This window comes from Moschus berezovskii, chromosome 21 (genome assembly GCF_049115385.1).
Source record: "Moschus berezovskii isolate FMDL1 chromosome 21, NW_MosBer_1.0, whole genome shotgun sequence".
In the NCBI taxonomy this organism is placed as follows: domain Eukaryota; kingdom Metazoa; phylum Chordata; class Mammalia; order Artiodactyla; family Moschidae; genus Moschus; species Moschus berezovskii.
In genome coordinates this window covers 9,533,975-9,557,354 of record NC_142480.1, presented here as the reverse complement: position 1 = coordinate 9,557,354, position 23,380 = coordinate 9,533,975, and the positions used below count along the sequence as shown (strand labels likewise).

The window sequence follows — 23,380 nt, the reverse complement described above, 5'->3', positions numbered from 1 at the left end:
TTGGCATCTCAGTTATACTCATGATGATGATGGTAATACTAATAACTAGGAAAAGCCTTGTCACAGGGTCAACAAAACACACTCGGGCCATGGTATTTTCTAAAGCACCTCAGGGGTGGGATCTGCCCTGGTGAGAGTCCCTGCTAGGATGCGGGCGCTTTCCTGGACGGGGAGATCCCTTCTCCTCTGTGGGTGAACTGCCTCTATCTCCTGAAAATGGGGTATGGGCTTGGTCCAGGAAGGGAGGCAGCAGGAATAAGAGGTCCTCCCAGGAGGAAGGAGGCGGGGCTGCCTGCACCCAGCTGCTGAGGAGGGGCAGTGGGGATGTGGGCGCTTGGACATCAGGAGGCCTGGGCTCTGCTTGCTCTGAGGCAACCAGTGGACCTGGACAAGTCATCTGTTTCACCCGGAAAAGCGGTTCCTGCCTGCGATGAGGTCTTTCACAAACTCTTGCCCACTTTCCCTGGCTTTGGGATGAATTTTGGGAGTCTCCCAGAGGATCAGGCTGTAGTTTTACAGCTAACACGTGTTCACACTTACGGCGCACCTTAGGTGCTAACACTTAGCTACCAGGTCTGGGGAGGAACACAATTTTGTGGAAGGCGGGAAGTAATTTAGGACACATTCGGCATAATGCAGGCAATTGGAGGGGCCCCAAATATCAAAATAGGAAGGTACCCTGAGTCAGACTAAATGGCCCGCCCCCAGTGTGGGCAACTGGATACAGGGAGGGGGCAGGGTGGGGAGCTGCCAAAACCGGGCTTGGTTTGAACACCACGAAGCTGTTCCCGACATCCGATATCCCGGGTCATCTGCTCCGCGTTAAGGAAGGAGGCCGCGTTAAGGAAGGAGGAGCTGAAAGCAGCGAACTGAGCGACCCCGGGCTTCCAAGAGGAAAAGACAGTCAGCGCATCGCTGGAGCAAAAATCCAGGAAGGAGGGAGAGAGAGACCAGAGGAAGGAGGAGGCTCCTCCTCCGCCCGCGTCCCAGGTCCCCAAGTATGCCACGTGGGTGGGAGCGTGTCGCACACACCCACGCGCCCACTGCCACAGTCCTCGCGTGCCCGGCCCGGCCCGGCCCTTGTCCGCGCGCCTGCGGGCGCCGGGTCTCCACGGGCCACGTCGCCGCCACCTGCTGCTGCAGCCCTAGCGAGGGGGAGGCGCATCCCCGCGGCGCCCCCCTCCCCGTGCGCCCCGGCTCGGCGCGGGCCTTCCCCGACCCCGCACCCTCCAGGCCCGGGCTGGAGGACGTCTTCCCCGGGGCCCCCTCCCCAGCGCAGAAGGGGAGGCGGAGGGAGGAGCTGCGGCCGCGGCCACCCGCCCTCCCCTCCCCTTCGCTCGGTTGCCGCAGCCCCGCCAGTCGCGCGCGTCAGCTAGGGCTCCCCGGAGCGAGTCGCTAAGTAACGGGGGCCGGCTCCGCAGACCCCGGGCCGGGGAAACCCGCGCGCGCGTCGGCAGCAGCTGCGCCGCGGAGGGGGCACGGGCCCTCCCCCATCCGGGCCTGCGGACCCGGGCTGGCACGCCGCCCGCCTCCCCGGCTCCCTTACACCCGCGCGGCCCGTCGCCGCCGAGGTGCCCCTCCCCTGCAGGGACCCCGACGCCGCCAGCCCTTCCCTCCTTCCCAGCCGGTGCGCACAGCTCCGCGCGCGGCAGGGTGGGCGCCCCGCGGCTGCGATCGCCGTCGTCGCCGGTAAGTCGCTCTCGGGGACCCGGGCCGGGGCGGGGGAGCGAGATAGAAGGGGTGGGGGGAACGGCCGCTGGACCGGCCATGTGCTAAAGTTTCTGGGGCTCCGTGCCCCACCGGGCGGGCGCGCAGAGCCGGGCGCGGCGGCGCGGCGGGTGGGGCGGCGCGGTCCTGCCTGGCGCCCGCCGCCCCCGGACCCGCGGGCGCAGCTCTGCGCACTCACGTTCTCTCTTCCTCTCTTTCCCTCCGCGCCGCCTCCCCGAGGTCTTCCTGCCGAGCCCCGCGCGGGGCATGAGGAGCCCCGGGGCGCCGCCCGGAGACAACCCGGCTGCGCGCACACCTAGCCAGCGGCGGACGGGGACATGAGCCGCGCGCACGGGGTTCGGCGCCCGGCGGCCAGCCCCAGCCGGCGGCGGCCAGCGGATCGGCGGTGCCCGGGAGAATGAGGCGGGAGCCGGCGGCCGCCTCCTGGTTCTCCACCTCGCCTTCCTCCTCCTCCTCCTCTTCGCCTTCCTCCGGCTCGGGCGCCCCGGGCTCCGGCCGGGCTGTGGCTCTGCTGCGTGCCCCGCGCGCCCCCCGCCCGCCTCCGGATGCGCTGCTCGGTAAGCCAGGCCCTCCGCCTCCGGAACAAAGCCCCTTTGCCGTGGACTTCGGAGGCTGCCTCTGAGCCCCTGCCCGGCCCCCACTCACCCAGAGCCTGCCCGCGGCGCTTCCGATTGAACCCCTGTATTCCCCCATTCCCCAAGCCCTGCCTGGAGGCCGAACACTGCCGGGCTGACTTCGAGACCTGGTGCCTCCCTGGGCCATCAGGGAGGTGGATGCGGGCTTGACACGCAGGCAGGAGACCTGTTTGGTCGAGATAATGACATAGGCAACCTGGGTTCAGTCTCATCATTTGTGGGAAGGAGAGGACTCATATATAGTGACCTGGAAAAGGGTGTCCAGGCTGTGCAGGGTAGGGAGCCTCCAAACCACCCGAGGAAGTGGGTTCCCTTTCTTCTCTGGCTCAGATGAGGAAACTGAGGCTCAGGGAGGTTGATGACTTAATCAAGGTCACAGGGCCGGGAAGTACAAACCAGGGAGACCACAGATTGGCAACCAGGGAGCTCTTTCGCCCGCTCCCTGGAGAGCTGATCCCTTTGTAGCAAACACACCTGTCCCTGTTCTCCTACTACCTGCTTTTGTCTGGAGTTGCAGCGCCTGTGTGAAAATACTTGTGCTGATGGGTATCTGCTCGGATGACATAAATCTCGGGTGGCATGTATGTTTTCATCCCTTCCTTCATCATGCAACTGCTCAGCCTTAATGTGAACTGTTAAGTGCTCAGCCACTTCTGTTCAGGTGGGAGGAAGAGATGTTCCCCTGGCTGCTCTCTCTCTTTTATTCTTTTTATCCCAGACTCTTAACGGAGACAGAGGTGGGCGTTGGGATCCTCCTGTGTGCTTCTTCCGTGCTGCGCGTGCCTAGCACATGCTTGGTCTCAGAGCTGAGTCCCGAACCTTTCTGAAGGGTGAGGGCTCATCAGGGCTCTTGCCGCTGGTTGTGTAAGTCTTGGAGATGGTTACTTAACAGGCTGATCCCAGATGGCCACTGTGTAGGAATCAGCCCTGTTGGAAATTTCATCTTGGCTCATGTTTGCCAACCCTCCTCGTCAGCAGAACTTCCCACAGCTCAATCCAGAAGAAAAGGAGAGGGGGTTTTCATGTAGATTGGAAGCCTTTGCTTGCTCTCAGCTCTCTGGTTTTGCCACTCTTAACTGTCTGCTTAAGTGGACTTAGAGCGACCCTCCAAGGGGGAAGCCGCACAGAGTCGTTTGGTCCTCATCTGAGTGGCTTGTTTAATCAGTTGAGTCAGCAAGTGTTGGACTTGGTTGTCTACAGGACTTGGATGGTACTGGTGTCAGGGCAGGGAAGGGCTTTCGGTTTCCCTGATAGCACAATGTCAAGAGTCACACTGCGATGAACCCTCAGATCCCTTCCAATGAAATGATTCTTCAAGTGGGAGAAGGGTGGGTCACAGGCCAGAGCTGGGGTGTGTGAGCTAGTCAGACACATACGTTTGGACGGATAGCTGCACACTGAATAGGTTGTTGATCTCCAAGATGAGGACGTGGTGCCCGAGGGAGCTGCAAAATTCAGATTGCATCCACAGGAGGTGAAGCCCGGGCCGTGCTTTAGTGGATTATTTATTGGGCTAAAGCGTGATAGCTGTCAAATGTCCCAAGGTGCCAGATTGGGGTTATGGGGCAGGTTAGGCATTGCATTTGGAGAAATAACATTGATCTCAGAACTGATGAAATAAAGCACGTCGACTGGATGTCCAGCCGGCTTGAAAGCAGCCAGCTGGTGAGCTTGCCTGTTCTTTCCAGAAGGAATCCATCGTAGTTGCAAGGTAAAACCTTCTCCGACTAACCCAGTAATGCCAGGAAATAAAGTGATTTTTAGACGCCCTTCTCTGCATTGTTTGCTGATTGTATTAGCGAATGGAGGCGCTTGCCTCAGCAGGTATTCAGAGGGTTTGTCACACGAAACGGGCCACAAGGCTGTTTAGACCTTGACTTAGTCTTTGCCTGTTGATTACAGCTAAATTCATCACCTTGACCTGTGGGCCCTTAATGGAGTTGTCATAGGCCTTTTAAAGATCTGGATTAATGAACCTTTTAAAGTGCTACTGAATCTCCAGTGAAGCAGGCATGTCCCACCTTTTTCCCCCAGAAACTAAGCTCCCAGTGGGTTTTATGACTGTTTGTTGTTCACAGAACCAGAGCAAGGCTTTTATTTTTGACAAGCTCGCAGGGTCTGTGAACGGCAAGTAATGCGTCTTGTGTGGGCTAATTAATCTCCCAACATTGTGTGTTTTAGTGCCTCATGTCTAACGGGTGAGGTTTTGAATAAAAATGAATGCAGAGAAACAATTTTCGTGAAGTTACTTTTGAAAATGATAGTGTAATTATGAGAGAACAGTTTTTGTGTCGTATATCATGCCGGTGCTACCCAAGCTGAGTTTCTCAGAAAAATGTTACCCTGGTACCTCGTCTGTAGTTTTTAACTCATCAGTTCTCTCTTTATTTTTTTTGCTCTTTTTTTTTTTTTAACCTTCCTGTTGGGAAAGTGTGCGATTGAGAACAAAATCTCCATTTTCGATTCTGCTTTGTCTTAAACCCACTTCTTTTCTGGAAGATCTCTAAAGCGGACCTCTTCCACACCACACCTATAATGGCCTCATGTTCAAATATATTTCAGTGCCTCCTGTTTCTGTTGAGAGAGCAGGAGGGGTCTTATCACAAATGAATGACGAGATGTTTCCTCATGAGTGCCCCATTTCTAACTGGAGTGTTTAGACCAGGAACTCTTGATCAGGGGGTGACTAGCCCCTGCCTTGTAAGAACCCAGATTGGACACTGTGGTACTTGTACGGGGTTAAGGATGTACACAGGTACCTATGGGGGGTGTAGAGAAAAGAAACATCTTCCAGAGGCCGGGAGACCTGGGGATTATTTTTGACTCTGTTGTTAATTGGCTTTGTGACCTTGGACGAGTCTTCCCCATTCTTGGGGTCTTCATTTACATCTGTGCCATGAGCCTGTATGCTTATGTGTCTTTGCGTCCCTGGGCACGTGTGTACATTAGTGCCAGGAGGGCCTCTTCAACTCGAAGCCCGAAGAGTCCTCGGAATCTAGATGCAGCTGGTTATTAATAGCTCCAGAATGCTCTGTGCTTTAAGGTTACATAACGTTTCCTATTAAACATCCGTATAAACAGTAAAGAACGGGCCGTTATAAAAGATCGTCTTGATTATCCTAAGGGGGAGCACTACCCTGACTGTGAGATGAAACAACTTTTCATCTCAAAAGCAGTGGTGCCAGTTCCCCATCGGGGCGCCTTGCGGGGTGGAGTCTCGGCACGCGTCTGAGAGGCCTGAGCCGGGACCCTCTCAAGGGGCCCTGTGCCAGGAGCCGCAGGAGCCCTTACGTAATTTGGGTCCATGGAGTAGGAGAAATGTCATGTCTAGCTGTATAGCTTGAGGGCCAGGGGCCATGGAGGTTTCTCCGTCGTCTTTTCAGGCTCTGTTCCTGGAAGGTAGGAGGGGAAGTGTGTAATTACTGTTTGCAGTTGTTTTGAAAATGGAAAGTACTTTAATTAGAGCCTTGAATTCAGCTGAAGCTGAGAAATGGTGAGAAGTTTGTCGATTTGGCAGTGGTGTTTGTGCTGGGTTCCCTGGGCAGGCTGGCTTGTCACACTTAAGCATTCTGCGGTCAGAGGTCAGCATTCCTACCGAAGCTGCAGTTGTCGTCAGATAAAGAGGGTGGAAGAAAGGAACCACTAGTCTTTACACATTTAATCCTCCCGACTCTGCTGCAAAGTAGATCTTATGAACCCCTGTTCTAGATTCAGAGCCCGAACTCAGAGAGCTGCAGTGTGTCACTCAGGGTCACACAGTTATGGAATGGCAGAAAAAAACATGATTTCAAGTGCCGGGGTTGAAAACACACCCCCGCCCTTGCCCCTCAGACTTCATTTCCATGGGTGCTGCAGTGTGTCTGGAAACCAAGTTGTGTCTTTCTTGTCGAATTTCTAAATAGCACCATGGCACAGAAAGAGCATGTAGCTCTGATGTAGGTAACATAGGTGTTGGTGGGGAGCTATCTAGTTCTTGAAAGACTTCTGCATTCAAGACGTTGGGTTTCTTTGAACTCTGTGTCGAATGTATTAGATTTGAAAGATAATTAGAAATAAGTCAAGTATTACCCTATAAAGGTTAGAGTTGGTGATTCTTTGGAGGAAGCTAAAATAGCTCTGTAGGTCCCATGTCACCCTGGGAGCGATCACAGGCTGACACGTGGGATATTTTGAAAGGCATTGCCAGCCTGCACCTCACAAAAACGGACACAGACTAAAAGTTATGTAACAGAAGCTTCTGAAATGAGAATGACTCCGGTTCCAGGATGCCACACAGGTTAATCCTTCCCCAGACAACAGAGGAGAGAAGGAAGTAGGAGGAACATATACAGGAACTTAAAGGTCCACCTCCAGCTCTTAAGAATTTCCAGGACTTGGAGGAGGGAATGTCAGTTTCAAGAACTTTTCAAGCCCTGGAATAGAGATGCAGTCATAGCAGAGACTTGGTGGAGTCTGCAGAAGTCAACCCACGTTAGTGTAGCTGGTGCCGTCTTTGCTGTTAGCTCCACAGATCTGAAAGAGTGTCATCCATACCCAGGACAGGAGATTCCAAAATCCCGTCTGCAACACACAAGTTTACAGACGCTAAAGGGAGCTCATTGAAATCACCCGTACTTACATTCTAGCAATGATACTCAAGCTGACTGTCTTCACCAGCAGTTTAAATTCCTTTCAAAACTGATTCTGGTCTTGCCCACATCACAGCAAGTGATGTCTTAACAAAAAGGACCCTCCCTCCATCTCCTCTGGATTCCTAAATGGCTTATATGCCAAGAGCTTCGAGATTTGTGATAGGTGATTAAAGAGAAAAAGCAGACAGAATGAGTTGAAAAACTCAATTGTGATTCATCTGTCATCGGTAAAGTACCAAAATGTCTCAGCAGCCAGCACAGTGTTTTTGATTTGGTGAACTAGAAATTACACGGTTTGTCCCCAGTGAGACCTGTAGTTTTTACCTTTTCCACCCAAACCTTGAGTGAACAGATTTCTGGTAGCTTCAGTTCTGGGCCAGATTTTTAGTACCTATGGTTATTCAGTGACAGAGAATGCAAAAGTGGCCGTACAGAGGCTTTGGGGGGTGAGGCAAGAAGGCAGTAAAGTCCCTGGCCTCTGATTGGTGATTCCTGTGAACAGTTATTTGGGGCCCAGGAAGTAGAAGTGATTTAACATCCATTTCCAGCATCGAGAATCACAGAATAAATTTACTAAAGAATTCTGGATGTCTCATGCCATCTTCGTATGTGGCTTGTGACAAGTGTAAATGAAATCTTACATGGGATTAAAAAGCCTGCACCTTTGTAAACCCTTCTGGTAGACTTCGAGGACTTGCCTTAGTATTTGCTAGGCTGAATGCTTCTGCACTCAGCGTCTTTGAAACCAGAATCACAGGTCAGAGAGGGTGTTGGGAAGGGTCTGTGTATTCTCACTTGCTTCAGTTTCTTAATAAACTGTGATGAGCCACTCTGTATGTCTCATTTAGCACCTCCAAGCAGAAGCACACATAAGGAATGCCCAGGGCATCCTGTTTTTTCATCATCCCAGCTTTTGAGCCTGAATCTGCTAATATAGTCTGGGAACCTGACCAAGACTGTCTCATTCTGCCACAGATAAACCACGCAAGTCACATTGGCCTCAACATGAGCCCCCTTCCCCATTGAGAGATTCTTGATTTTTTTTTAATTCAGAAGATGATAATGACAGTCTCCATCTTTTAATAATTGATTTTGACAAGTCTTCTCTTTTTAAATAAAGTGAATGTGCCTTGAGAGCATCATGCCTAAACTGGAAACAGTGTATGAGCCTGTGTTCCTGTTAACTTGGTGAGAGGGCTGTAATGAAAACTTCTAAGAGAGTTAGCCTGGCTTTGCAGTGTTACACTCTAAAGATAGACATGGAAGCCTGTATTCTCCTGGAAGGATACACTTGTTTACTGTAAGGGAAGGCTGAGGCTTTTCACAGTTTTACCAAGATGACATGGGTCCAAAAATCTCTGTAGATGCTGAGGTTGCTTCTCCACGAGGTCTGGTTGTCCTTGGCCTGCTCCGGGACATCCCTGTGGAGTTGGAGAGCTTCCCTGTCCATCTGTCCAGGAGTGTTGCCATCTCCTCCATCCTGTGTGCCTCTCTGGTCCTGCTCGATCACTGAGATTCGCCTGCATCATTCTCCCATTGGACAGGTGTTGATCATCAATGGCTGAACAAAAATCTGTTGTACACCAGCTCTGTCTCGGCCCTGCTGGACATTGGGGCCAGACTGGTAGACAATAGGCAGCTACAGTATATCTATGCATGACTCCTGTAGGCCTGGGAGGGCACCCCTGCCCATCTGCAGTGGAGCAAGGAGGCCAGTGAGGATCGCCCAGCCTGGGAGTCAGGGGGCCTGCTTGTCAGCCCGGCTCCCCCTCCCGTCTCACCTGGGCCCCTGGGGACAAGCCTCCATCCCACTCTGACCCTCCACTGGCTGTCGGGTTCAAGGATTGAGTCATAATGTAGGATTTTTCCCAAGTGGGATACAGGGGCCACTTCCATGACAGCATCTGGGGAGCTTACTAAAATACAGATTCCTGGGTCTTGTTGTGGACCTACTGAGTCAGAACCTCAGAGGGTGGAGGCCCAGAATCTGTATTTTTAGCACCCTTCCGATAATGCTTAGCTCAGGAGCAATAAGCAGGTGAGAACCCCTGGCCCTTGCAGGTGGTTGATCACTCATGCCCCTTCCTGCCCCCAAACACCTAGAATACGGCGCCCGACTCATGCTGACCTGTCTCTCCACCTCCACCCCGACTGCCCTCATCTCTCTTGGAACTGTTCATTCTGCTCCCCCGCCACCCTCGACAGTTTGCGTTCCAGCTGCTGCCGCCGGAGGGAGCCTTCTAAAGGATCGCGGTCTTCTCTGCTCGGAGCTTGCCAGTTTCCCCGAGCATTGACAGGGGCTGTCTCCAGGGCCCTGAGCAACCTGGCCCTGTGTCTGACCCCGCCTGCCATCCCCCCTTGCTTCTCCCCTTCTAGCCGCACACCGGCTTCCATGCTGCTCCTGAAACCCTCACAGCTGCCTGCAGCCCTGTCACTCTCCAGGAGCCCACGGGACCTGGGGGCTGGAGAGGAAGGTGGCTCAGCGGGTGGGGAGCAGCCCTGATGAGCTGCCATGCTCCGTGTCCTCATGGCTTTGAAACCTTCTCCAGGTGGCGCTGTCATGCTCATGGGGCCAGTCTCAGCTTCCAGTCCCTCTGCCACGTACACATTGTTTCAGGAGCAGCCCTTTAACTTAGAGCACCGTATTACAGGGTGATTCATCCCTGGATGGGGTCATCGGAGTGGGTCTGGAGTTCTCTTCCAAAGGAATTTTTCTAGAAAGACCCTGATTCCATTCCTTCTACTGGGTGCAATGTTTCTTCAGCCACAGTTAATCCCGGGGGGGGGGTCTGCTGTCCCTCCTTCTCTTCCTTCAAAACACATGCCCAGAGCACCAGCTTTGTCCAAGCATCATTGCAGGCCCCCCATACACGGGAGACGCAGCGGCTCTGGCATCTGCTTGCTTTCATGCAGATGGAACAGTGAGGCCTGGGCTGGAGTCCTCTGGCCTCCGTCTTCCACCGAGGAAGAGGTGGAAGGTTTATCAGAGCGGCTTTCTTGGGGCCTGCGTGAAGCAGACCGCGCTCAGAAATATTGTGTGCTGAGTAGGAGGGAGAAATGGACCACTTCCTAAGATTTGTCTCCAAGCAGAGCTGAGTGCATGACTTGGTGCAGAGATTGAAGATATAAAGATGATCTTAGATGGGTCAACACACAGCGTTCATTCAGGGTCCCTTGAAGCCAGTTTGCCTGGCAGTATATCGCTTGAAGAAGGCCATGCAAACCTCAGACCCTTCTGGGTCCTGCCCACAGTAGGTGCTTTTCCTTGAATCTCGTGGAAGGAAGCATGCTCACTCTTAGCACCCGTCTTGCACGTTCCTGCAGTAGACACATGGACCAGCCACCACTAAGAGCCCATCAGGAAGGATGGTGTGGGGATGGAGACAGGCAAGATGCTCTTTGTCTTCAGTGGACTCAGGGACAGCTGGGGAAGCGTGTAGCTAATTAGAGTGGTTGATGAGCCCTTAGAAGACAGAGGTGGGTTTAGATGGGCTAGTGTGGGGGGCGTTTGCCATGAGTCTTGAGAGACGAGTAGGGATTTGTCAAGCAAAGACGAAGGCCAGAGGCATACCAGGCAGGAGGGAGGAGGAGAGCAGAGGTGCAGAGGCTGGGCCTTTGCAGGTAGATGAGCAGGTGGCGCAAGGCTGTAGCACTGGGCTGCGGGAGCACAGGTGAGTCCGTCCTGGCCCCGTGGGAGTGTGTCTGGAAGACCAGGTCTCACAGGTGATCAGAGCCATGGGAAGTGCTTGAGCGAAGGTGTGGCTTTTAACCAAATAGCTGGTGATCCTGTTTCATGCTCCCTTTATAAAATCTGTATTACAGTGAAGGGGTACAGAACACACAGATGTATAAAAAGAAGACATTGTCTCTTCAGGATGAGTGTGACTGTCTGGATGAGCGTGACTGTCTGTGACCTGCACCCTGCTACTGCTCTGTATATGTTGAGGGATAGATACAGTCTGGCCCCACTGCCCAGACCCCAGCTCCACAGACCCTGCCGGACTCCGAGGGAGAGCAAGGTAGCCGCTGGCTGCGGCACTCACTGCCCAGCCATCGTGGCCTCCAGCCAACAGGAAATGGAGCGGGCAGTGTCCCAGCCTGATTCACTGAGCCGTGGGTCTCCCCGCGCCTCTGCAAGCACATTCAGGCTGCTCCTGGCCTAAAAACGATGCTCCCAGACCTACATCCACAGCTGAGAGAATCCAGGGAGTGTGTTTGCCGGCCGGCCTCCCTGAGCTACCCCCAGCGATGGACTCGATGCGTAGGAAGAAGGTCAGTGTCAGGAACCCAAGCCTGTGCCAGTCTAATCATTAGCCTTGAAATCGGCATCCTTGGCAGGATGGGTGACTTCTGCAGAGCTGGTGGGGTGGGCACAAGGCAGAGGGTCCCGGGGTCACTAGTGGATGTGGTTATGTCACTTCCATCCTCCACCTTCTTGTTGCTAAGAGAAGGGGAGGGAAATACAGAGCATGTCCTATAGGCCAGCAGGCAAATTCTTAGCTGTTTCTGGGGAGTTTGGCCCAGGGAAGGAAAAAGAGCCTTCCCTAGGGCAGGCTGACTGCCAGATCATGCCAAGGGCAGAGCATCATGGGCAAAGTGAAGAACTGCTGTCCACTGGCAAGCTCACTGTCTGGGAATTTGGGCTGGGGGAAGGGACGCAGCTCCACCCTCTCAAAGGCCCCATTTGTAGGTCAAGAAATAGAGGCTCAGAGAGGTGAAGCAACTGGCCCAAGGTCACACAGTGGGACTGGATCCCAGCAGGGCATCAAATCAGTCTGGAGCCGGTCATGATCTTTGAAGTTGGCCAGTGCCCAGGGTTGGCGCAAGTCCACTTGGAAATGGACAGTTTGTACTCGCACTGCTTTGCCCCCAACCAGTCAGAAAGGATGTGGCCTTCTCCTTGCTCCTTTGCCTTTCCTCTTGGAAGCCAGGCCCAGAGTCAGGGTTCTGGGCAACCCCAGTTGGAAGGGGCTGGGAGTGACCCCCTAGGTCTCTGACCCTTTTGTGGTTCATTGCAGTTCTGCAGCTTGTGTGGATATGTGATTCGAGAGAATGGTATCAGAGCAAATTAGAATGCTTCTCAGGATCTGGACATGCGTAGCACTGAGGCTGCGGTCTGTTTGGAGCTCAGGGTATCCGGAAAAGCCCCATCAGTCATCCAGGAAAGCCTGCCGCCCAGATTCTCCAAGTTCCTTGGATGTACCCGAGTTTGGTCCAAAGCACCCTTGGTATCCCCATCGGTGTCTCTGTTCCTGCATGTCCAGCACCATGGACAGAGTTCGCTTAGCGTAGGCGTGACTCCAGGCCTCTTAGGGGCTGAGTGAGGGGTGCTGTGTGGAAAGGGACTTGTTTGATGAGCTTCTGTAGCACCCCGGCTCTCCCAGCTGTGTTTCGCCTTATCAAGTAGGTGCTCCCAAATGCGTGAGAGCTGATTCATGGCAGTACTGCCGGCTGACTTCACAACAGTAAAACCTTCAAGGCTTTATTAGGCAGATATATAAGTACAGTTCCCGTTCATAAAATGCATCCGTCACAGCCCTCAGGAACGTGAAGGAATTGTTTGCAAACTTTCCCAGGTTATTACCCCCAAACTTGTTTGAATATATGTATTAGATAAATAATCTTGGGAGGCCCGTGTGTTATGGCAGTTTGGGACAGAAGTAATCTACCTGCTGGCAAGTTTCACAGGTTTCACTGCCTTATTTATACTTATTTTTAACGAAAGAAGAGAGCAGAACTAAAAAATATTATCCTCTTGTGGAGGGAGGCTAAATGTTTTGGAAAATGTCTGAGTGCCATGTGGATAGGCAGGGTGATTATTTTGAAGATGTTTCGAGTGTCTGGCTTTAGTCCCTCTGCTTTTCTGGTCAAGAACATAGCCCCTCCCGGATGGGAATGGCAGTTCTTCAGTGAGATTTTTTTTTAAAGTGCCTTTTACAAAACTTTATTTACTTAGTTATTTATGGCTGTGCTGGGTCTTCACTGCTGCCCGTGGGCTTTCTCTAGTTGTGGCGAGTGGGGGCGATTCTCTCATTGTGCTGCTCAGGTTTCTCTCTGGTGTGGCTTCTCTTGTTGCAGAGCACAGGCTTTAGGAGTGTGGCTCAGTGGTTGTGGAGTACAGGCTTAGCTGTCCCATGGCATGTGGGATCTTCCTGGATCAGGAATGGAACCCGTGTCCTCTGAATTGGCAGGTGGATTCTTCACCATTGGACAACCAGGGAAGTCCTGTCAATGAGATTTTGATTGCTGTCACAGCCTCTTCCAGGGGGCATGCGTGTTTTAGTTGAACCTGGTTTCAGAGTCAAACCATGCAGAATCTAAGTCACTGTGTGTGCAGTTTGCTTTAGTCTCTTCAAGCCCTGTTTTTCTTCTGTACAATGGTTGTAATAACAATGATAATCATAGCTTTTACATACTAGGTGCTTAGTCTCGGTGGAGACTGTGCTAAATGTCTTTCCATGGACTATTTAATCTGAGCAACAGCTCGAGAAAGCTGTTAGTTTTATCATTCCCATTTTACAGGTGGGGAAACTAAGGCTTAGAGATTGCTGCCTATAAAACATCTCCAAATAGTGGCTTTTTAAACACTCGCCATCCTTTATTTTTGCTTAGGAGTCTAGGGGCCACCTGGGCTCAGCTACATGGTTCTTTCTGAAGGCCTCATGTAAGATTGCAGTCAGGCTGTGGCTGTGGCTGGAATCATCCAGAAGCTTCCTCACTTCCATGCATGGCACTGGGCCAGGAGGTTGCACACAGCCTGGGGGTGTGGGGGAGGGGGCTGGCACAGCTGAGGCTCCTTGGATCTCTGGGCAGTCTCTCCACGTGGTCTGTCCAGCAAGGCAGGCCAGGCCAGCCGGGACTCCTACACTGGCTCAGGGCTCCAGTGCGCATGTCCCGAGAGGGCGCCAAGGGGTGGGAGGGCTGTCTGTATCTCCCTTTTATGGTCTCAGAACTCACACAGCGTCACTTCTGGTGTAAGCTGTCCCTTAGAAGCAAATCACTAAGGCTGTCCACATCGGGGCCCTTGTTGAAGGGAATTACGTTGAGGAATTTGGGACATGTTTTAAGCCACCATGGAGAGCTTGGGTGGCTTGTACAGATGGTGGTCTGTGGTCAAAGGCCGAGTGGGGTGTGACTCAGGCGATCGGACCCTGAGCATATCCGATCATTCCGCTGACGTTTACAAACACTGACCACCTTGCTCAGCCACAAACTGGAGCTGCCTAAAGCCCTGCACCCTCCCGTCTGCCTTCCAGGCATCTTCCCTGAAGAAGCACACAAAGCAGCTAAGAGTCTGATGCCTGCTTGTTGGATCAGAGAGGCGCTGGTGCAGACCACGTGTCATCACCCCTCCCCGCCGCCTCTTTCATCCCCTCGCCTCCCTCCCCTGCTCCCGGGCCTCCTGCTCATTTTCACCAGCCCTTTTGCTTCCATGGGCCTTTCTGCCTCAAAAGTATTAAAAGTTGTATCTCATGATGGAATTAATGTCGGGAGGAATGCTTTTGTATTATATATTGTAACATTTTCTTCTCTAAGTACAAAGTGTATTTTTTTTTTCCTTTTCACTTTAAAAGAGATGGAAACGTGTTCATGGGTCCCAAGCCCTGTGCTCGCTGCATCTCATGGAGAAGGCAGGCCTGCCTGCACCTTCCCTGCCTCCTTTCTCTTCCGACCCCCGCCCTCCCATCCCTCCGTGTCCTCTCCTTCTCTCTTCTCCCCCGCCCTGCCCTGCTTCGCAGTTGATTCTGGTCCCCGCTCTGCAGGCCATGCTCCTGCCTTGGACCATAATGCCCTTGGTTCTTGTCTTACATCCTCTGGGCTGGAACCAGGACTGAGAACAGAACGTTTCTGATGACTCTGGGCCGCCTCTCTCACCTGCTCCTTCATTGGGGATGGGCCTTGCTTGTGAGAAGGGACTTAGGCAGGGGCTTCTTCCCCATAAGCCCACGAGCAGTCACCCCTGTCTGGTTCTGGTTTCTGGCTCTCTCTCACCTCTTGTTTTCCCGGAAGATTTAGAGAGGTAACAGCGCAGACAGATGGCTTCTCTCGGGGCTGTTCCCAGGGAAGTCCTGCGTCTTGATTGGCACATGGGGTGCCTGGAATCAGACACACACCCCACCCCAGGCAGGCTTATAATTGTCCTTCCATCCACCCAGAGACTTTTCACTGAGCAACTGCTCTGTCCCAATAGGACCGACCCAGGGTCTGCCCTCATGGAACCCAGAGGGGTGGAAAGACAGAAAATTCAACACGTGGGTTATTATAAGCCCTCGGAGATGGTGGGCGAGGAATCGGGCATGCATGGAAACCGAAACAGCAAGTGCAGCCTGGCCTCACAAAGGAGAAACAGTCACGGAAAGATCCTCAGCTGCCAGGACGTCTCCCTCCCCCTGTCGGGAGCCTGGGGTCTCACCATCTGGTCCCTCCCTCCTACTCCCTTCTCTCAACTCCGGCTTTCTCTTCTGTTCCTCTGAGCTTATGGCTCAATAGTGGTCATCCCCAATTGGTAGCCTCAGCCCTATATCAACATGACCTCACAACTCGCTCCCTCTCCTTGGGGGCCTTGATTCCCAGGAGAGAAGCTGAGTGGCCTGGCTTGGGGGTGGGAGGCTTCTGGTCTTAGCATCTGTGGCTGGGCCGCTGGAGTCACGTGGCGGGGAGAGCTGACTGTCCTTACATGTAACTGGGATGGTTCCCCAGGAAGCGCACGCAGAGGGGAGGTTTCACTTCCCCATTTCATGGTGTGGGGTTGCAGTTGCCAGCCTTTTGATGTCCGCAGGTGGGGAAATTTGTTTAATCAAGGAATCAGCATGAGATTGTCAAATTCTGATCTGCTCTGTTACCGTTCTCAGTTGATGAATACTAAGGAAAATATAGGAAGACTCTACTGTCGGAATTTCCAAAGAGTTTATTTTTCATTAATTCACTTATTTAAATCTAATTAATTAACCAATAAACACGTAGTGATCTTTTTTTTTTTTCATTTTGCCAAAGACAACTAAGATCTTGGTCTTCTTAATGCCTGTGGGTCGCCCTTATCTGGTCTGTGGACTCACACTGGGGACCCACGGGCACTATGGAGCCTGTAGAGGTCACTTGAAAGTGAAAAAAAGTGAAAGTGTTAGTCACTCAGTTGTGTCTGACTCTTTACAACCCCATGGACCATAACCTGCCAATCTCTTTTGTCCATGGAACTCTGCAGGCAAGAATACTAGAGTGGGTTGCCGTTCCTTTCTCCAGGAGATCTTTCCGACCCAGGGATCGAACTTGCCTCTCCTGCACTGCAGGCAGATTCTTTACCATTGAGCTACCAGGGGAGCCTCAGAGGTCACTTCATGATAGTGACATGTGCTGGCACTGGGCTCAGAGCCTGACATGCACTATTTAGTTCCGAGCTGCCCGGAGTCACTGTTATTGCCTCCACCTTGTGTGATGGAGAAGATGAAGCTCAAAGCCTTGTCCGGAGTGGCACAGATGGCACGAAAAGGAGTGAGATTTGATTCTAGGTGTTGACTCCTTAAAAAGGGTCTTTTTGGGTGAAAGTGACGGCCCATCTATAACAGAGGGAAGCGTGTGATACTGGTGAGCTTGCATAAGGAACAGGCTGCTCAGAGACTAACAGAGCTGCCCTGGAAATCTCCCCAAAGAGGTGTTTCCTTAGTCAGCCCTTGAAAGATGAGAAGGAAGCACTGGCCCGAGGAAGGAAGGATGCTCCCCAGGTTGAGGATGGACGCAGGAATGTGGACGCAGGTCTGGGAGAGCATAGAGAACCATGACGGTCAGAGCCAGCCCAGCGTGGGGTGCACAAAAGTGACACCAATCGGTCTGTGATTCAGAAGGGCAGCCCGATTGGTTACGTGGAGGTGGAAGCAACATTTGCAAACGAGAAATCCTTGCTGGAAAACACTTTTAAATAGAGCAAATGTTTTCAGTATGTGGAGACACTCAAATGAGTCAACTGAATTTTGAAAATGCATTCTGGTGAGAGAGCTATACTGAGTTTCACTTCCCTAGAGGGCAGCCTGAGAGTAACCTCGACTTTGAACATCAGTTCCCTTCTTGGAGAAAACCACTGGCTTTTAGAACAACTTCCACTTTGTTCTGTGTTGTTGTTACTGTTGTGTTGCTAAGTTGTGCCCGACTCTTTTGCGACCCCATGGACTGCAGCACCCCAGGCTTCCCTGTCTTTCACTATCTCCTGGGGGATATGCTCAAGTTCATGTCCATTGAGTCAGTGATGCCATCCAGCCATCTCATGCTCTCTTCTCCTGCCCTCAATCTTTCCCAGCATCAGGGTCTTTTCCAATGAGTCAGCTCTTTGCATCAGGTGGCCAAAGTATTGGAGCTTCATCTTCAGCATCAGTCTTTTCAATGCTGATTCAGGGTTTATTTCCTTTGGGATTGACTAGTTTGATCTCCTTGCTGTCCAAAGGACTCTCAAGAGTCTTCTCTAACTCCACAGTTCAAAAGCATAAATTCTTTGGCACTCAGCCTTCCTTATGGTCCAACTCTCACATCTGTACATGACTACTGGAAAAACCATAGCTTTGACTATATGGACCTTTGTCAATGAGGTGATGTCTCCACTTTTTAATACACTGTCTAGGTTTGTTATAGCTCTCCCATGAGAGTCTTGTAATTCATACAACCGTTTTGTTCATAAAGCCCATCTCGGGCCCAGTTAAATTTTGCAGCTCTGTGGGTGGATGGGTGGAGCTTAATGGCCTGAAATGACAGATGACAAAAAAGTCTCAGACTGCCTTGGGAGCATGCCCAGAGGGTCACACGGGTGGAGCAGGAATGTGGACCAGGGTCTCTGTACTGCCAGGTCTTACCCATAGACGACTTCCTACCACTTTCACAGCCCTGTGATTCTGCACAGCACCTGCACGTGGGCGGGGCTTTTTGTCTGGCTGCTCCTTTGTCCTGTGTCCTTGCTGAGTGCTTAGTTTCCTGGGCTGTAGTAACAATAACACAAGCTGCTGCTGCTAAGTCACGTCAGTCGTGTCCGACTCTGTGTGACCCCGTAGACGGCAGCCCACCAGGCTCCCCCGTCCCTGGGATTCTCCAGGCAAGAACACTGAAGTGGGTTGCCATTTCCTTCTCCAATGCATGAAAGTGAAAAGTGAAAGGGAAGTCGCTCAGTTGCGTCTGACTAGTAGCGACCCCATGGACTGTAGCCCATCAGGCTCCTCTGTCCATGGGATTTTCTAGGCAAGAGTACTGGAGCGGCTTGCCATTGCCTTCTCTGATAACACAAGCTAGATGGATTAAAACAACAGAAATGCATTCTGGAGGCCAGAAGTCCGACATCGAGGTGTCAGCCAGGTCACGCTCCCTTTGAAGGTTTTAGGGGAAAACCTTGCCTTTGCCTCTTGCAGGTTTCTCGTGATTGCTGGCAATCCTTGGTGATGTTTGGCCCATAGCTGCATCCCTCCAGTGTCTGCCTCCATCCCGTGCCGTTCTCCCTGTGTACCGAGTGTCTCTGTTCCAAATGTTCTCTTTTCTCTTATAAAGACACCAGGCATTGGATTTAAACCCATCCTAACCAGAATAGGTGGAGAAGGAAATGGCAACCCACTCCAGTGTTCTTGCCTGGAGAATCCCAGGGACTGGGGAGCCGGGTGGGCTGCCGTCTATGGGGTCGCACAGAGTCGGACACGACTGAAGCGACTTAGCAGCAGCAGCAGCAGCAGCAGCAACCAGAATAGGGGCTTCCCTGGTGGCTCAAATGGTAAAGAATCTGCCTGCCAATGCAGGAGATGCAGGTTCGATCCCTGGGTTGGGAAGATCCCCTGAAGAAGGAAATGGCAGCCCACTCCAGTATTTTTGATTGGAGAATCCCATGGCCAGAGGAGCCTGGTGGGCTATAGTCCATGGGGTCACAAAGAGTGGGACACAACTCAGCGACTAAGCAACAACAGTCCAGTATGGCCTTATCCTAACCTGAGTACATCTCCAGAGACCCAGATAAGGTCACAGGTACGGGTGGTCAGGACTTGAACTTGTTTTGTTGAATTGTATCTTTTGGGGGAACAAAATGCAATCCATCTTTTGAGAGACTGCCTGGGTGATGGGGTCTCTAGTTTACCATGTCTTCAACCAGAAGGTTCAATGAGTAGTCACTTATCTCTGGCCCAAGGGGGTCTCACCTGTCCCCTTCTCAGGTTGACTTGGCACATACTCCTGGAGAGTCCTCTGGCTTCTGACTAGGTTGGGGCAAGAAGTCAGCTGCTGCCAGCTTAGAGCTCGTGGGAACGGGTTGTGCCTTTTGGGCATCTGTTTGGGATGCTGCCAAAGCCTGGATGCAGTGAGTGGGTGGCAGCATGGGCACACGGCGTGTTTGAGGATGCAGGGCGGCCTGACTGGCTGTAGCATCCTTCTTCAGGGCTCCAGACGGCACCTGGCGCCTTGCTCAGTCTGGGTATCATTCTGACTTCAGGGAGACCAAGGGGCAGCTGTGTTTGCGGAGGTGGCTCAGAGCTTAGACATTCAAGATAATCTGGTTCTTTCTCCACCAGTTCGCAGACATCTTCAGGGCAGGGACGTCTGGCCAGTTCTGTTTTCCCTCCAGCACAGTTTTGGATGCATGGGATCTGCCACGTATTTACAAACTCAGTCACCCCGTGGCAGGCACTGGGGGCCCCTGAGATACTCGTGGGCGAGTCTCTTCACTTTGTGCACACTTCAGGGCTGCTTCAGGATGCGGTGAGCTGGTGTGATGTTCATTAAAACCCCACACTTGAGAAATGTCAACTCTAGTCATAATGTAGGAGATGTTTGAGGAGAAAGTGGCAGGGCTTGATTGAAGAACAGAGCATCGTCGAGGACGGCTCCTCACCATCTGGCTGCAGGGATGGGCGGGAACAGAGCTGAGGAAAGGATCGGGGGTGGGTGGAGTTGGCTGTCTTGTAAACTTACTGCATTTGCAAGTGGAAGAATGGACGTGCCTGATGCTCTAGATCCATCAAGTCTGCAGCAACTGCGGCCCACAGGGCGGGAACATCCTGTCACTAGAGGAGACCAGAGAGAGGAGGATAGGCAGGGACCCTTTGTGTGTGTGTGTGTGTCTGTGTGTGTGGTCAGTTGCTCAGTCATGTCCAGCTCTTTGCAACTGTATGGATTGTAGCCAGGATTCTTTGTCCATTGCATTTTCCCAGGAAGATTACTGGAGTGGGTTGCCATTTCCTCCTCTGGGGGATCTTCCCAATCCAGGTATTGAACCCAAATCTGTTGCATCGCTCCCATTGCAGGTGGATTCTTTACTGCTGAGCCACCAAGGAAGCAGGGAGCCTTTAGAGAGTTCTAGAAGGGGTCTTCTGCCAAGCCCTAGAGGAGACCCAAGAGGAGAGAGGGCATGGGGCGGGGGCAATAGGGGAGTTTGGGTAGGTGCAGTCTGTCCTGTTGGTAGCAGAGAGGCAGCCTGGGACATTTAGGTTGAAGGATGGGGATTTAGGGTCTTGGGAAACAGGAGTCTGGGGCAACCTGGGTGGGCATGGGTGTGGCGAAAAAAAGCTCATGTCCTTGGACTTGGTGTCCTTTTGGGGTGAAACAAACGCCATTTTGTCAGAACTTGTCTGCTTGGGATCGAGGCACCGCAGGTCCTGCTGATGAGCTGTCATTGAGTACACTCTCTGTGCCACGTCTGTGCAAGGAGGGGTTGGGGACCCTTCAATGAATCAGCCGGTTTAGACAGTCATGCCCTGTTGGAGCCCAGCGGGCTTTGGGTTCCCTCCCCAGGCCACCTGAGATTAGGGAAGGGAGAGAGGCGGTCTAGCTTCGTGAGGTTCAGGGGTTTGCAGGGCCTCTGTGGTTTTCATGCTCATCAAAACATTTTTTTTTTCCTGAGTATAAACTGTTCCCGGTCGACAGAGGAAGAAGGCCCGTGACCTTCTGCAGGTGCTGAGCTGTAGGTCTATAGATTGTTAGGTTTTTACATTAAGAAAAAAATCCCTAAGGCTATGCCTGAAAGAGCAGGCTTTTCCACCAGTTGACCTGCTTCTTTTTGCACCACTGCAGAGCTTCAAGAGCTCTAAAGAGAGGAGCCTGCCTGCCGGTCCCGCTGGCAAACCACTGATGGGGGTGGAGGGGTGTACAGCCAAGGTCTGGAGGTATTTAGTGACGGGCAGGATGGGAGGATCCAGAAGCCAGAAGCATCCTCATTCAGAGAGCTCTGTTTGAGTGCCCGGGCACTGTGTGGCGTCTCCGTTGGGTGGACCGTTCATCCATGTGTGCCCTCACCCGACAGCATCTCTTTGGTGGCACTGGCCTGGAGCCAAGGGCAGAGTTGGACGAGCCAGGCTCACCACTCTGGGAGTCAGGTCAGAGAGCGGCATCTCTGGATGATGCTGAGAGATCAGGCCAGCACTGAAACCAGAATAAGCTCCTCAGAGAGGTTTCCTGGGGAGGGGTCCTCTGAGCTGTATCTTAAAGGAGAAGCGGCAATCAGCCACGTGAAAGAGGGCAGTCCGGGCAGGAAGAACTGGGCAGGGGAGCGTGCTAAGTCGATTCAGTCATGTCTGACTCTTTGTGACCCCTTGGACCACAGCCCGCCAGGCTCTTCTGTCTATTGGATTTTCCAGGCAAGAATACTGGAGTGGGTTGCCATGTCCTTCCCCAGGGAAATCTTTTCAACCTAGGGATTGAATTTGCGTCCCTTATGTCTGCTGCATTGGCAGGCGGGTTCTTTACCACCTCGGAAGCTCAGATCCAGGCAGAAACATGTTGGGACCTGGCAAGGACCAGTGGGAGGGGCGGGACATCGGGCCTGGGGCAGGAAAGACAGATTTGCATGCAGGTTTGATCTGCTGGGAGAAGTGTTGGACCCCAGCCCAGCTCTGTGCCCACAGAACCTTCCAGCAGAGCACGTGTGGGCCTGTTTTTGGTGCATGTGTGTTTACTGGGGTCGGGTCAGGGCCTTGGAGAGTTGCTGGAGGATGAGTAAAGCCCGAATCTAGGCACTGGCATGGTGGAGGCAGCCAGGCAGCTGTGCTCTGCCAGGTAGTTACCATTACAGCCTCGCAGTAGGTCCCAGGAGGCAGCCCCCATGTCAGTGTCATGGGTCCCTAAACCTCAATTTCCACAAAGTGAGACTTGCTGCATTTTAGCAATGATTTAGAATCCCTACAAGGTCCCATCAGGGATTTAGTCCACCACTAGGCCTAACGTGGGAGTGGGGAGTCTTTGGTGAGGAAGGCTTCCCAGAGAGAAGGCTGGAGGGAGACTCTCCTCTTTACACCCCTAAACTGTCTGCAGACTGTACAGCTCTGTACTGCTGTATTCGATCAACAGAAAGTTGTTGTTCGATCAACAGAAAGTATTTGTTTTTCCAAATAATACAGACACAAAATAAGTCTGCAGACATTTTGGGGGGGCTGGGAACTTTAAAAAACTTATTTTCTGAGTAATATTCCACTGTTTATATGTACCACTGTTTCTTTATCCGTTCGCCTGGTGATGGACATCTAGGTTGCTTCCATGTTCTAGCTATTGTAAATAGTGTTGCAATGAACACTGGGGTAGCATGTGCCTTTTTCAATTTCGGTTTCCTCAGGGTGTATGCCGAGTAAGTCAGAAAGAGAAAAACGAATATCGCATGTCAGCGAAAATATATGGAATCTAGAAAGATGGTACTGATGAATCTGCTTCCAGGGCGACAGTGGATACGCAGACAGAGAACAGACTTCTGGACACGGGCAGAGCGGAAGCGGGAGGAGAGGGCGGGACAAGTGGAGAGAAGCATGGACCCATATCGCCACCGTGTGTGAAGTAGAGACAGTCCATGGGAGTTTGCTGTCTGACTCAGGGAGCTCAGACCGGGGCTCTGTGACGACCTAGCGGGGCGGCAAGGGGTGGGAGGTGGGACGAAGGTTAAAGGGAGGGGACACTTATATACCTCCAGCTGACTCACGCTGATACACGGCAGGGGCCAGCACAGTATTGTGAAGCAATTCTCCTTCAATTAAAAATAAGTAAATTTTTTTGGGGAAAAAAGCTATTTGCAAGTGAGGTTCAAACAGCTCCTCTAGTGCTTTTATTTACTTGTTTATATAAATGTCCTCCCCGTTACCCTTTCATGACGCTTCCGTCTCCACATTTTGGAAGTTGAGGTTATCAGTGTCTTGCCGTTCTTCTGGCCTTTCCTCTCAGATTCAGAATCACACGCTTTCTATGGTTGATGTTACATTGGGGCTGTTTATATTTACCTCCTGTCCTGTATTTTCTGCCATATGCTTTGTTGTAAATTGACTCTAAAAATCAAAACCAACAGGTGACTTGATGTAATAATTGCTCTATCAGAAGTGTCTGATGCTGGGTTAGACCGTGTCCTGGGATTCCATTGCTTCCTCCAAAGATCAGCTTCTGCCCTGGGTCCCTCATGGCTGA

At 52.3% G+C, this 23,380-nt stretch overlaps 1 protein-coding gene across 1 annotated transcript in view; it reads left to right on the top strand.

The window, feature by feature from the left end:
* Positions 1-1,408: 1,408 nt before the first annotated feature.
* The window catches only part of TUNAR (transmembrane neural differentiation associated intracellular calcium regulator), a 53,595-nt gene continuing 31,623 nt past the window's right edge, over positions 1,409-23,380 (top strand). Inside the window, exons 1-2 of the mRNA XM_088829769.1 lie at positions 1,409-1,689; positions 1,948-2,285. Coding sequence (XP_088685895.1) covers positions 2,274-2,285 — 12 coding nt within the window. The 5' untranslated portion in view covers positions 1,409-1,689; positions 1,948-2,273. The remainder of the gene's footprint in view (positions 1,690-1,947; positions 2,286-23,380) is intronic.